Here is a 13,117-nt window from a genome sequence, read left to right on the forward strand (position 1 = left end):
TAGCAAATGGAATTAGGTAGACGTGTCAGCACAGACTCGAAAGGCCGAAGGGCCTCTTCTGCACTGTGTGATACTGTGAATGCCCTGGCAAACCGGGTTTGAATCCAACAGATGATGAAGTTTGAATTCAGTAAAAGTCCAGAATTAAAAGTCTAATGACCCTGAAATCATTGCTGATTGTTGTAAAAACCCTAGTTCACTCACATCTTTGAGAAAAGATAATCCTTACTGATGTGTTGGGTAGGCTGGGTCTATGTGGACTGCGTTTGATGCAGTGTAGATAGAGACAGACTTCCAACACTTGATGAGATGCAGCACGATTTTATTTAACATCTAACTATATTACATGCTTAACTGTGGGTTGACACTATGCTGACTTGAACGGAGACCTGAGGCTAACCTGACCAGACTAACTGACTACCACATGGTGTTTGTACTAGCTGCTGCTCATGAGCTCTGACTGTCTCAGAGGCTGGATCCCGAGAGAGCGGGTAAACTGGTGCCATCTGACTTTATAGTGGTCGTGTCCTGTCTGGTGATTGGCTGCTGTGTTCTGTGTGCTCACTGGTCATCCTGTGTGTCAATCACTGCCTGTCTGCACACCATCATACATGGATGTATATTATGACACTTACCGGGTCTGGATCACAGTGTTATGTATTCTGACAGAACAATGGCCATGATGTCACAGCACAATGAGAGAGGCAGATCGGGGAGTGCAATAATGACATTGCCAGATCTTTGCCAGACTTCCTCGGTAGTTGGGAGGAGTCCTGAGTCCTTGATTTCATTCACACTCTGTGCCAACACAACCCTGATGTTATTAGCCAAGGCCAGAGCCAACCCCCCATGATTTTCGAGAGATTGGGATAGAGCTTGTCGAAGGCGATGCATCTCGACTCGGGCAGCCATCGGAGTGATTGGTGAGGTGTGGGGGGGTGGGCAGGGGGAAAGGCCTCGACAGTACTGGTGCTGGGCACCATGCCCTCCACAGGCCAGTCTGTCCTCCTCCGCCTCCTCCTGCTGCTGGCAAGTGCACTCGGCAGCACCCTCTGCTGTTACGCCTGCTTTGCTAAGAGTTCCGAGAAATTCTGCACCGAATACATGGGCCAGGACCTGATTGAACTCCACCACGCCCACTGCTGGCACCCAATCAATGAGCTAATAAACAAACGTCAAGTGTACTGGCTACGGATCGGTAAGTACCAGGCGTGCAGTGAACGGACCATCCCAGTGATACTTTAAGGTGGCAAAGCTCCCTCTGCCTCACTGCGTCCCCCCTTTCATTGGTGTGAATTCTGAGTGGGGTAGTCACATATACCATTTATCAATATACTCTGGTGTGGAGAAGGGGGTTACCATTGGCCGGAAACTTAACTGGACTGGCCATATAAATACTGTAGCTACAAGAAAAGGTCAGGGGCTGGGAATCCTGTAGCAGGTAACTCACCTCCTGACTCTCCCCAAAGCTTGTCCACCATCTATGAGGCACAAGTCAGGAGTCTAATGGAATACTCTCCACTTTCCTGGATGGGTGCAGCTCCAACAACACTCAAGAAGCTCGACACCATCCAGGACAGAACAGCCCCGCTTGATTGGTACCCCTTCTGCAAACATTCAATCCCTCCAACACAATGCACAGTGGCAGCCATGTGTACCATCTACAGGATGCATTGCAGTAACTCGCTAACGCTTCTTAGGCAGCACCTTTCAAACCCACAAACACTACTTTCGAGAAGGACAAGGGTAGCAGGTGCCTGGAAACCCCACCAGCTGGAGGTTTCATTGCAAGTCACTCACCAACCTGACTTGGAAATATATCACCGTTCCTTCACTGTCACTGGGCGACACGGTCACACAATGGCTAACACTATTGCTTCACAGTGCCAGGGACCTGAATTCGATTCCGGGCTTGAATCACCGTCTGTTCTGAGTTTGCACATTCTCCCCGTGTCTGCGTGGGTTTCCTCTGGTTGCTCCGGTTTCTTCCCACAAGTCCAGAAAGATGTGCTTGCTAGGTGAATTGGAAATTCTGAATTCTCCCTCAGTGAACCCTGACAGGCGCCGGAGTGTGGCGACTAGGTGCTTTTCACAGTAACTTCATTACAGTTTTAATGTAAGCCTACTTGTGGCACTAATAAAGATTATTAATTTTTATTTAAAAATTCCTGGAACTCCCTCCCTAACAGCACAGTGGGTATACCTACACTACATGGACTGCAGCAGTTCAAGAATGCAGCTCACCACCACCTACCTCAGGGCAAATAGGGATGGGTAATACATGGTGGATTGGCTATACAAGCTTCCTCCCAACCCCTCTTCAGCTCCCCCTCTTCCCACTTCCTGTGGGAGCGAGTTCTACATTCTCCCCACTCCCTGTGGGAACGAGTCCCACATTCTCCCCATTTTCTGTGGGAGCGAGTCCCACATTCTCCCCACTCCCTGTGTAAACGAGTCCCACATTCTCCCCATTCTCTGTGGGAATGAGTCCCATATTCTCCCCACTCCCTGTGGGAGCGAGTCCCACATTCTCCCCACTCAGTGTGGGAGCGAGTTCTACATTCACCTCACTCTCTGTGGGAACGAGTGCCACTTTCTCACCACACGGGCTGGATTCTCCGTAGCCCTTCGTAACGCGGGTTGCCTGCGAAAAAAATCGGTGTTAATCACTCCAGCGTCGGGGCCCTCTTTAAGGCCGCTATTCTCCGTTCCCGGAGGGGCCAGCAGCTGACTGACGCTATACGCGTCAGTTTCTCCAGCTGCAGAAGTGGTGAGACCCGGCGTATTTTGGAGGAGGAGAGAGACAGACCCGGCATTTGGGGGGGGGGGTGTGTTCCGGCATTTGGGGGGGGTGGTGTGTTCCGGCATTTGGGGGGGTGGTGTGTTCCGGCATTTGGGGGGGGTGGTGTGTTCCGGCATTTGGGGGGGGTGGTGTGTTCCGGCATTTGGGGGGGGTGGTGTGTTCCGGCATTTTGGGGGGTTGGTGGTGTGTTCCGGCATTTGGGGGGGGTGGTGTGTTCCGGCATTGGGGGGGGGGTGTGTTCCGGCATTGGGGGGGGGTGTGTGTTCCGGCATTGGGGGGGGGGGGGTGTTCCGGCATTGGGGGGGGCATGTGTGTTCCGGCATTGGGGGGGGGGTGTGTTCCGGCATTGTGGGGGGGGGTGTGTTCCGGCATTTGGGGGGGGGGGGTGGTTTGGGGGCAGCGGCGGGCAGAGAGGGGGGGGGCGACGGATGCCCGGGGCCAACGCACCATCGCCCCCCTCCTCTGTACGCCGCTGCCCCTACCCCAACCCCCCCCCTCACCACCCCTACCTCAACCCCCCCCTCACCACCCCTACCTCCCTCCCCACCACCCCTACCTCCCTCCCCACCACACCTACCCCCCTCCAACGCCGGGCCCCCCCCCCCTCAACGCCGGGTCCCCCCCCTCAACGCCGGGTCCCCCCCCCCTCAACGCCGGGTCCCCCCCCTCAACGCCGGGCCCCCCCCTCAACGCCGGGTCCCCCCCCTCCACCAACGCCGGGTCCCCCCCCCTCAACGCCGGTCCCCCCCCCTCAACGCCGGGTCCCCCCCCCTCAACGCCGGGCCCCCCCCCCTCAACGCCGGGTCCCCCCCCCTCCCCCAACGCCGGGTCCCCCCCCCCCTCAACGCCGGGTCCCCTCCCTCCCCCAACGCCGGGTCCCCCCCCCCTCAACGCCGGGTCCCCCCCCCTCAACGCCGGGTCCCCCCCCCCTCAACGCCGCCCCCCCCTCAACGCCGGGTCCCCCCCCCTCCCCCAATGCCGGGTCCCCCCCCCCTCAACGCCGGGTCCCCCCCCCTCAACGCCGGATTCCCCCCCCCTCAACGCCGGCCCCCCCCCCTCAACGCCGGGCCCCCCCCCTCAATGCCGGGTCCCCCCCCTCCCCCAACGCCGGGTCCCCCCCCCCCTCAACGCCGGTACCCACACCCCCTCAACGCCGGTACCCACACCCCCTCAACGCCGGTACCCACACCCCCCTCTCCTCCTTCCCCCCCCTCTCCTCCTCCCCCCCTCTCTCCTCCTCCCCCACTCCCTCCCTCCCTCCCTCCCTCCCTCCTCCCCCCCTTCCTTCCTCCGTTAGTGGGGGGGGGGTGCGGCGTTAGTGGGGTGTGGGGGTGCGGCGTTGGAGGGGGGTAGGGGTGGTGAAGGGGGTAGGGGTGGTGAGGGGAGGGGGTTGGGGTAGGGGCAGCTGCGTGCAGAGGGGGGGCGACGGTGCGTTGGCCCCGGGCATCCGTCGCCCCCCCTCCTCTGCACGCCGCTGCCCCTACCCCAACCCCCTCCCCTCACCACCCCTACCCCCTTCACCACCCCTACCCCCCTCCAACGCCGCACCCCCCCACCCCCCACCCCCCACTAACGCCGCACCCCCCCCCCCACTAACGGAGGAAGGAAGGGGGGAGGAAGGAGGGGGGGGACGGAGGAAGGAAGGGGGGGGGACGGAGGAAGGAAGGGGGGGAGGAGGAAGGAAGGGGGGAGGAGGAAGGAGGGGGGGGGAGGAGGAGAGGGGGGGGGTGTGGGTACCGGCCTTCAGAGGGAGGGGGACGGGGTGTGGGTACCGGCGTTGAGGGGGGGGACGCGGCGTTGAGGGGGGAGGGGGACCCGGCGTTGAGGGGGGAGGGGGGGGGGGACCCGGCGTTGAGGGGGGGGGGGGACCCGGCATTGAGGGGGGGGACCCGGCGTTGAGGGGGGGACCCGGCGTTGAGGGGGGGGGGACCCGGCGTTAAGGGGGGGGGGGTTGCGGCGTTGCGAGAGATGGGGGGAGGCGTTGGAGGGGGGTAGGGGTGGTGGGGAGGGGGGTAGGGGCGTTGGAGGGAGGTAGGGGTGGTGAGGGGAGGGGTGGTTGGGGTAGGGGGCAGCGGCGTACAGAGGGAGGGGCGACGGTGCGTTGGCCCCGGGCATCCGTCGCCCCCCTCTCTGCACGTCGCTGCCCCCAAACCCCCCGATGCCGCAACCCACCCACCCCGATGCCCCCCCATGCCGCAACCCACCCCCCCAATGCCCGCCCATGCCGCAAACCACCCCCCAATGCCGCAACCCCCCCGATGCCCCCCATGCCCCCCACGATGCCGCAACCCACTCCCCCGATGCCCCCCCCATGCCCCCCCACGATGCCGCAACCCACCCCCCGATGCCGCAACCCACTCCCCCGATGCCGCAACCCACTCCCCCGATGCCGCAACCCACTCCCCCGATGCCCCCCCGATGGCCGCAACCCACCCCCCCGATGCCGCAACCCCCCGATGCCGCAACCCACCCCCCCGATGCCGCAACCCACCCCCCCCGATGCCGCAACCCACCCCCCCCCCCCATGCCACAACCCACCCCCGACACTGAACGGCGTCAACCATCATCAATGGGTGACGCCGTTTTAAATCAACTGTGATTTTCGCCGACGTGACCCGTGGCCACGTCGGCGGGACCCTGCGTGGGGTCGGAGAATTTCGCCCCTCCTGTGGGAATGCGTCCCACATTCTCCCCACTCCCTGTGGGAACGAGTACCACTTTCTCCCCACTCCCTGTGGGAGCGAGTCCCACATTCTCCCCACTCCCTGTGGGAGCGAGTCCCACACTCTCCCCACTCCCTGTGGGAGCGAGTCCCACATTCTCCCCACTCCCTGTGGGAGCGAGTCCCACATTCTCCCCATTCTCTGTGGGAATGAGTCTCATATTCTCCCCACTCCCTGTGGGAGCGAGTCCCACATTCTCCCCACTCCCTGTGGGAGCGAGTCCCACATTCTCCCCACTCCCTGTGGGAGCTAGTCCCACATTCTCCCCACTCCCTGTGGGAGCGAGTTCTACATTCACCTCACTCTCTGTGGGAACGAGTGCCACTTTCTCACCACTCCTGTGGGAATGAGTCCCACATTTTCCCCACTCCCTGTGGGAGCGAGTCCCACATTCTCCCCACTCCCTGTGGGAGCGAGTCCCACACTCTCCCCACTCCCTGTGGGAGCGAGTCCCACATTCTCCCCACTCCCTGTGGGAGCGAGCCCTACATTCTCCCCACTCCCTGTGGGAGTGAATCCCACATTTTCTCCATTCTCTGTGGGAATGAGTCCCACATTTTCCCCACTCCCTGTGGGAGCGAGCCCTACATTCACCCTACTCTCTGGGTAAAGAAGTTTATCCTGAATTCCTAAGTAGATTTTTTAGTGACTGTTGCATATTGTTGGCCCCGGTCTCCCTACTCGACATAAGTGAAAAATCTTCTCCACTGTGACCCTATCGAAACCCCTTTCCGAATTTTAACGACCTCATCAGGTCGTCCCCCTCATCCTTCACTTATCTAGGGAAAAGACCCTCGGCCTGTATACTGTTTCCGGACCGTTACAACCTCTATGTTCTGGGATCATCAATGGTGTAATTATTCTGCACAGCTCAATCACTGATCTATTTAAGCCAGTGGGGCCATATCCTTGCCCCTCGTAATTTTTCGACCACTTTTGCCATGTAACTAGCTAGCAGAGCCAGTACTGAGGGAACACAGAGCCTGGGGCCTCTGGAGCTCCGGGACTGAGTCACAGGTCCCCGACACACCACGGCCTTCATCCAACCCCGCTGGCCACCAATGCTAACCCGTGTCTTTCTGTTATTTTTGTAATTTGGCAGCACAGACAGAGTACAAAAAGCTGAAATCGATTTACAAAAAAGCGTTGAATTTTATCAAGAAAAGACGCCGCCTCATGCCAGCAGGTATGCAGCTGAATTTCTCCCCTTCATTCACTTCTTGCCTTCCTGAGAGGAATGTCCATGGAAATGGAGGGGAAATGGAGCCGGTGGAGAGGCGGGATGGTGGTGGTCAGGGGCATACGTGATGGGCTGAATGGCCTGAAGGGCAATCCGAGTGATTAAGAGAAGGCGGAACGTGCGCCCTTTGTAATCTCACGATGTCTCAAAGCACTTGGAAGCCAATCAGGGTCAGCATGTGTGCTTGTTGTGTGACTGTATGTGTGTGTGAGCATATGAGGTAACATATGTATGTGTGCTAGTGAGTGTAGTGTGAGTGTATATGTGTGTGTGTGGACACGTGTGTGTGTGTGTGTGTGTGAGTGTATATCTGTGTGTGAGCAAATGAGTGAACATATGTGTGAGTGAGTGTAGTATGAAATGAAATGAAAATCGCTTCTTGTCACAAGTAGGCTTCAAATGAAGTTACTGTGAAAAGCCCCTAGTCACCACATTCCAGCACCTGTTTGGGGAGGCTGTTTCAGGAATCAAACCGTGCTGTTGGCTTGCCTTGGTCTGCTTTCAAAGCCAGTGATTTAGCCCTGTACTAAACAGCCCCTGTTATGAAAATTGCTTATTGTCACAAGTAGGCTTCAAATGAAGTTACTGTGAAAAGCCACTAGTCACCAAATTCCGGCACCTGTTTGGGGAGGCTGTTATGGCAATTGAACCATGCTGCTGGCCTGCCTTGGTCTGCCTTCAAAGCCAGTGATTTAGCCCTGTGCTAAACAGCCCCGTATGTGTATGAGTGTATGAGAGCCCCGTGTATGAGTGTTTATCTGTGTGTGTGAGCACATGTGTGTGTGTGTGAGTGTATGTGCGTGTGAGTGTATATCTGTGTGTGAGCATATGAGTGTGTATGAGCACATGTGTGTGTGTGAGTGTATGTGGGAGTGTGAGCATATGAGTGTGTATGAACATGCTTGTGTGAATGTGTGTGAGTGTATGTCCGTGTGTGTGAGCATGTCTGAGTCTGTGTGATGTATGTGTGTGAGCAGGTGTATGCAAGAGTGTGTTAGCATATATGTGTGTGAGTGTATGTGTGTGTGTGTGTGAGCATATTTGTGTGTCTGCATGTGTGTGTTTGTGTTTGAGAGAATGTGTCCTATATTCTCCCCACTCCCTGTGGAGCAAGTCCCACATTCTCCCCGCTCTCTGTGGGAGTGAGTCCCACATTCTCCCCGCTCTCGGTGGGAGTGAGTCCCACATTCTCCCTTCTCCCTGTTGCTGTGGGAGTGAGTCCCACATTCTCCCCACTCCCTGTGGGAGCGAATCATATTTTCCCTACTCATTGTGGGCCATTGGCAGCCGCTGCCGTGCTCATGCGCGGCCTCTGACCCGGAAGTGCGGGGTCCGTATTGGCAGCTGGAGCTGCGAGCTCCATCACACCAGCTTGCTAGCCCCCAGCAAGATGGTGAATCTGTGGCCTTTTGACACCAGTTTTCCCGGTGTAAAAGACCACAGTTTTTACAATGGCGTGGGGACATAGTCCCAAAACGGAGAATCCAGCTCAGTATGTATGTATTAGTGTGTGTAGGTGTGAGTGAGTGTGCATATCTATGTCTGTCTGTGTGAGTATGCATGTGTGAGTGTGTGTGAGCATGTGGGCGGGTGTGTGAATGTATGTGTGTAAGTGTATGTTTGATCTTATGTGTTGTGTGTGTCAGTATGTAAGCATGTGTGTGTGTGAGCATATGTGTGTGAATGTGCATGAGAGTGTTTGTATGCATGTGTGTATTTGTGTTTGAGGGTGTGTGAGCATATTGTGTGCATGTGTGAGTATGTGTGCGTGTGAGAGTGTGCATGTGTGTCAGTGTGTGTGAGTTTGTGAGTGTGTGTCTGTGTCAATGTGTGTGAGAGTATGAGAATGTGTGTGAGTGTTTGGTCTGAGTGTGAGAGTGAGTGTGTGTGTGTCTATGTGCATGTGTGCGTTTGAATGTGCTAGTGTGAGTTGTGTGCATATGTGTGTGAATCTGTATTTGAGTATGAGAGTGTGTCTGTGTTTGAGTGTTTATGAGAGTATATGAATATGAGTGAAAGTGAGTGTATCTGAGTGAGTGTGACTCTGTTTGAGCAAGAATGTGTGAGAGTGTGTAAGTATGTGAGTGTATGTGAGTGTGTTTTGGTCTGAGTGTGCGAGTATGTGTGTGTGTGTGAGTGTATGCTTGTGTGAGTGTCTGTATGAGTGTGACTGTGTCTGAGACTGTATGTGTGTGTGTATGAGTGTTGGTGAGTGTGTGTGAGAGTGTGTAAGTGTGAAAGAGTATGTGTGAGTGTGTGTGTCTTGAGTGTATGTATGTGAGAGTGTATGTGAGTGAGCATGCATCAGCGTGTGTAAGTGCGAGTGTGTGTATGTAAGTGAGTGTGAGTGAGTTTGTGTGAGTGTATGTGTGTGTGAGTGAGTGTGCGAATCAGTGTGTCAGTGTTTGTGTAAGTGTGAGTTTGTATGTGAGTGCGTATGTGTGTGTGTGTGTGCCGATTCTGGCACAGCAAGATGAGCGCAACAGGAATGTGACTTGTGAGCTGATTAATCATCGTATCCGACACCCTGCCCAAAGACTGACTGAGCAACGAAAGATGGAGGAATAACGTGGAATGTCATCTGTGGGGAAGGAGAAGGGGGAGAACTAGATTGTAGGAGCAATTGGGAGAAGCTGGGATTGTTCTCCTTGACGCAGAGAAGGTTAAGGAGGAGATTGAATCGAGACGTTCAGAATCTGGCGGGGGTTTGGATAGAGTTGATAAGGAGAAAGTGTTTCCAGGCGGCACGATGGTTAGCACTGCTGCCTCACAGACCCGAGGTCCCAGGTTTGATCCCGGCTCAGGGTCACTGTCCGTGGGGAGTTTGCACATTCTCCCCCTGTTTGCGTGGGTTTCGCTCCCACAAAACAAAAGGAAATGTGCAGGGGAGGTAGAATGGCCACGCTAAATTGCCCCTTAATGGAAAAAATAAATTGGGCACTCTAAAATTTTTTTTTTTAAAGGAGAAAGTGTTTCCCAGCAGCAGGAGGCTCAGCATCAGAGGAGATACAGTTTGACGAGAATCGGGTACACACAGCAAGTTGTTGTGATCTGGAAGGTACTGTCTGAAAGGGTGGTGGAAGCAGATTCAACAGGAACTTCCAAAAGGGGCAATTGGAGCAGTACTGGAAGGGGGAGATTTTTCAGGGATATGGAGGGAAAGAGCATGGGGGAGAGAGATTCATTGGACAGACCTTTCAAAGGATGTGGAGGCTTTAGAGAGGGTGCAGAAGAGATTTACCAGGATGTTGCCTGGTATGGAGGGCATTAGCTATGAGGAGAGGTTGGATAAACTTGGTTTGTTCTCACTGGAATGAAGGAGGTTGAGGGGCGACCTGATAGAGGTTTACAAAATTATGAGGGGCATCGACAGAGTGGATACTCAGAGGCTTTTCCCCAGGGTAGAGGGGTCAATTACTAAGGGGCATAGGTTTAAGGTGCGAGGGGCAAGGTTTCGAGGAGATGTACGAGGGAAGTTTTTTACACAGAGTGTAGTGGGTGCCTGGAACTCGCTGCCAGAGGAGATGGTGGAAGCAGGGACAATAGTGACATTTAAGGGGCACCTTGACAAATACATGAATAGGATGGGAATAGAGGGATACGGACCCAGAAAGTGTAGACGATTTTAGTTTAGATGGGCAGCATGGTCGGCACAGGCTTGGAGGGCCGAAGGGCTTGTTCCTGTGCTGTCCTTTTCTTTGTTCTTTGGGCCAGCTGGGGTGCGATGGGCCAAATGGCCTTCTCCTGTGTTGTTATTGGATAAGGAATTCGTTGAAACAGTCAATTGGACAGCGACATTGCATAAGAAAGTCAGAGCTAGGAGTGGGAGGAGGCCATTAGAACATAGAACAGTACAGTACAGCACAGAACAGGCCCTTCAGCCCTCGATGTTGTGCCGAGCAATGATCACCCTACTTAAACCCACGTATCCACCCTATACCCGTAACCCAACAACCCCCCCACTTAACCTTACTTTTTAGGGCACTACGGGCAATTTAGCATGGCCAATCCATTCTGTCCCTCGAGTCTGCAATCACATTCTATAACATCATGGTTGCTCTTCAACCTCACTCCATTGTCGCTGCTGCTCGGAAATCTATCAATTTCATTCTTAAATGTACTCAGCGACGTATACAGAATTCCAAAAACTCTCAACCCTCTGAATGAAAACATTTTTCCTCATCTCAGTCCAAAATGACCATCTCCTCATCCTGCCATCCTGAGACTGTGGCACCCCCCCCCCCCCCCACCACCCCCCATCCCACCCCTTGGGAGTGAGTTCTCCCAGTGAGCCAAAGAAGACACAGCCAGAGTGAGACAGCAAAGAGTGAGGTGGGAATTCGAAGCTGGGTGGAGAGGAGGTGCTTTTTAACCCTTGTAAGTGACTGGTAAGTAGTTTTTCTTTTCATTGTCTAATTGATTTATTTATTTTTTTCTTTCATTTTTTGGAATTGTAGGTGTATAAGTTTTTTAAAATAAATTTAGATTAGCCAATTATTTTTTCTAATTAAGGGGCAATTTTAGCGTGGCCAATCCACCTACTCTGCACATTTTTGGGTTGTGGGGGCGAAACCCACGCAGACACGGGGAGAATGTGCAAACTCCACACAGACAGTGACCCAGAGCCGGGATCGAACCTGGGACCTCAGCGCCGTGAGGCGGTTGTGCTAACCACTAGGCCACCGTGCTGCCCCTTAGGTGTATAAGTTAACCTAAGGTTTAAGACATGGCAGGAGATCCCAGACCCATGTCATGCTCCTTGTGTGCGATGTGGGAGCTCAGGGACACGTACACTGTCCCTGGCTCCTTCACGTGCACGAAGTGTGTTCAGTTGCAGCTTCTGTTAGACCGCTTGATGGCTCTGGAGCTGCGGATGGACTCACTTTGGAGTCATGGATAGCACGTTTAGCGAGTTGGTCACATCGCAGGTGAAAGTTACTGGGGGAGATAGAAAATGGGTGACCAAAAGACAGAGCAAGAGTAGGAAGGCAGTGCAGGTGTCCCCTGCGGTCATCTCCCTGCAAAACAGATATACCGCTTTGGATACTGTTGAGGGAGATGGCTCACCAGGGGAAGGCAGCAGCAGCCAGGTTCATGTCATCGGAGGACAGGAAGAAGAATGGCAGGACCATAGTGATAGGCGACTCAATCGTAAGGGGAATAGACAGGCGGTTCTGTGGACGCAATCGAGACTCCAGGATGGCATGTTGCCTCCCTGGTGCAAGGGTCAAGGATGCCTTGGAGCAGCTACAAGACATTCTAGGGGGGTGGGGGGGGGGGGGGGGGGGAAGGGTGAACAGCCAGCTGTTGCGGTGCACATAGGCACCAACGAAATAGGTAAAAAACGGGATGAGGTCCTACAAGCTGAATTCAGGGAGTTAGGAGTTAAACTAAAAAGTAGGACCTCAAAGGTAGTAATCTCAGGATTGCTACCAGTGCCACAAGCTAGTCAGAGTAGGAATGTCAGGATAGATGGGATGAATGCATGGCTCGAGAGATGGTGCAACAGGGAGGGATTCAAATTCTTGGGGCATTGGAACCGGTTCTGGGGAGGTGGGACCAGTACAAACCGGATGGTCTTCACCTGGGCAGGACTGGAACCAATGTCCTGGGGTGGGGGGAGGAAGGGGGGTGGGGGGGGGGGGGGGGCTGTGTTTGCTAGAGTTGTTGGGGAGGGTTTAAACTAATGTGGCGGGGGATGGGAACTGATGCAGGAAGTCAGAAGGTAGTAAAATAGAGACAGAAACAAAAGGCAGTAAGGGGGAAAGTGTAAGGCAGAGAAGCCATAGTCAAAAATCTAAAAGGGCGACAGTACAAGGTACAGTGACTGAGGGGAGCTCAGTGAATAGGCCCAGTAATACTAAAAGGAATAAAACTGGAGATGTTAAGATTCAAAACAGAGGTATAAAAGCCAGCATAACTGTACTTTACCTGAATGCTCGCAGTATTCGGAATAAGGTTGATGGCCCAAATCATCGTGAATGACTATGATTTAGTGGCCATTACTGAAACATGGTTAAAGGATGGTCTCAAACTATTCGGAAGGACTGAGTGGATGGTAAGGGGGGGGGGGGGGGGGTGGTGTAGCTCTGTTATTTAAGAATGACATCTGGGCAATAGTAAGGGATGACATTGGTGCTATGGAGGATAAGGTTGAATCCATTTGGGTGGAAATCAGGAATAGTAAGGCGAAAAAGTCACTGATAGGAGTAGTTTATAGGCCACCAAATAGTAAAATTATGGTGAAGCAGGCAATAAACAAAGAAATAACTGATGCATGTAGAAATGGTACAGCAGTTATCATGGGGGATTTTAATCTACATGTCGATTGGTTTAACCAGGTCGGTCAAG

At 54.3% G+C, this 13,117-nt stretch overlaps 1 protein-coding gene across 3 annotated transcripts in view; it reads left to right on the top strand.

The window, feature by feature from the left end:
• The first annotated feature begins 738 nt into the window (after positions 1-738).
• The window catches only part of LOC119975239 (sperm acrosome membrane-associated protein 6), a 65,099-nt gene continuing 52,720 nt past the window's right edge, over positions 739-13,117 (top strand). The window contains exons 1-2 of one of the 3 annotated variants that reach the window (XM_038814903.1): positions 739-1,198; positions 6,629-6,712. In XM_038814903.1, coding sequence (XP_038670831.1) covers positions 982-1,198; positions 6,629-6,712 — 301 coding nt within the window. In that variant the 5' untranslated portion in view covers positions 739-981. The remainder of the gene's footprint in view (positions 1,199-6,628; positions 6,713-13,117) is intronic. The other 2 variants (XM_038814905.1, XM_038814904.1) reach the window with 2 other exon arrangements.

The sequence above is a fragment of the Scyliorhinus canicula genome, chromosome 12, assembly GCF_902713615.1.
Source record: "Scyliorhinus canicula chromosome 12, sScyCan1.1, whole genome shotgun sequence".
NCBI classification, from domain to species: domain Eukaryota; kingdom Metazoa; phylum Chordata; class Chondrichthyes; order Carcharhiniformes; family Scyliorhinidae; genus Scyliorhinus; species Scyliorhinus canicula.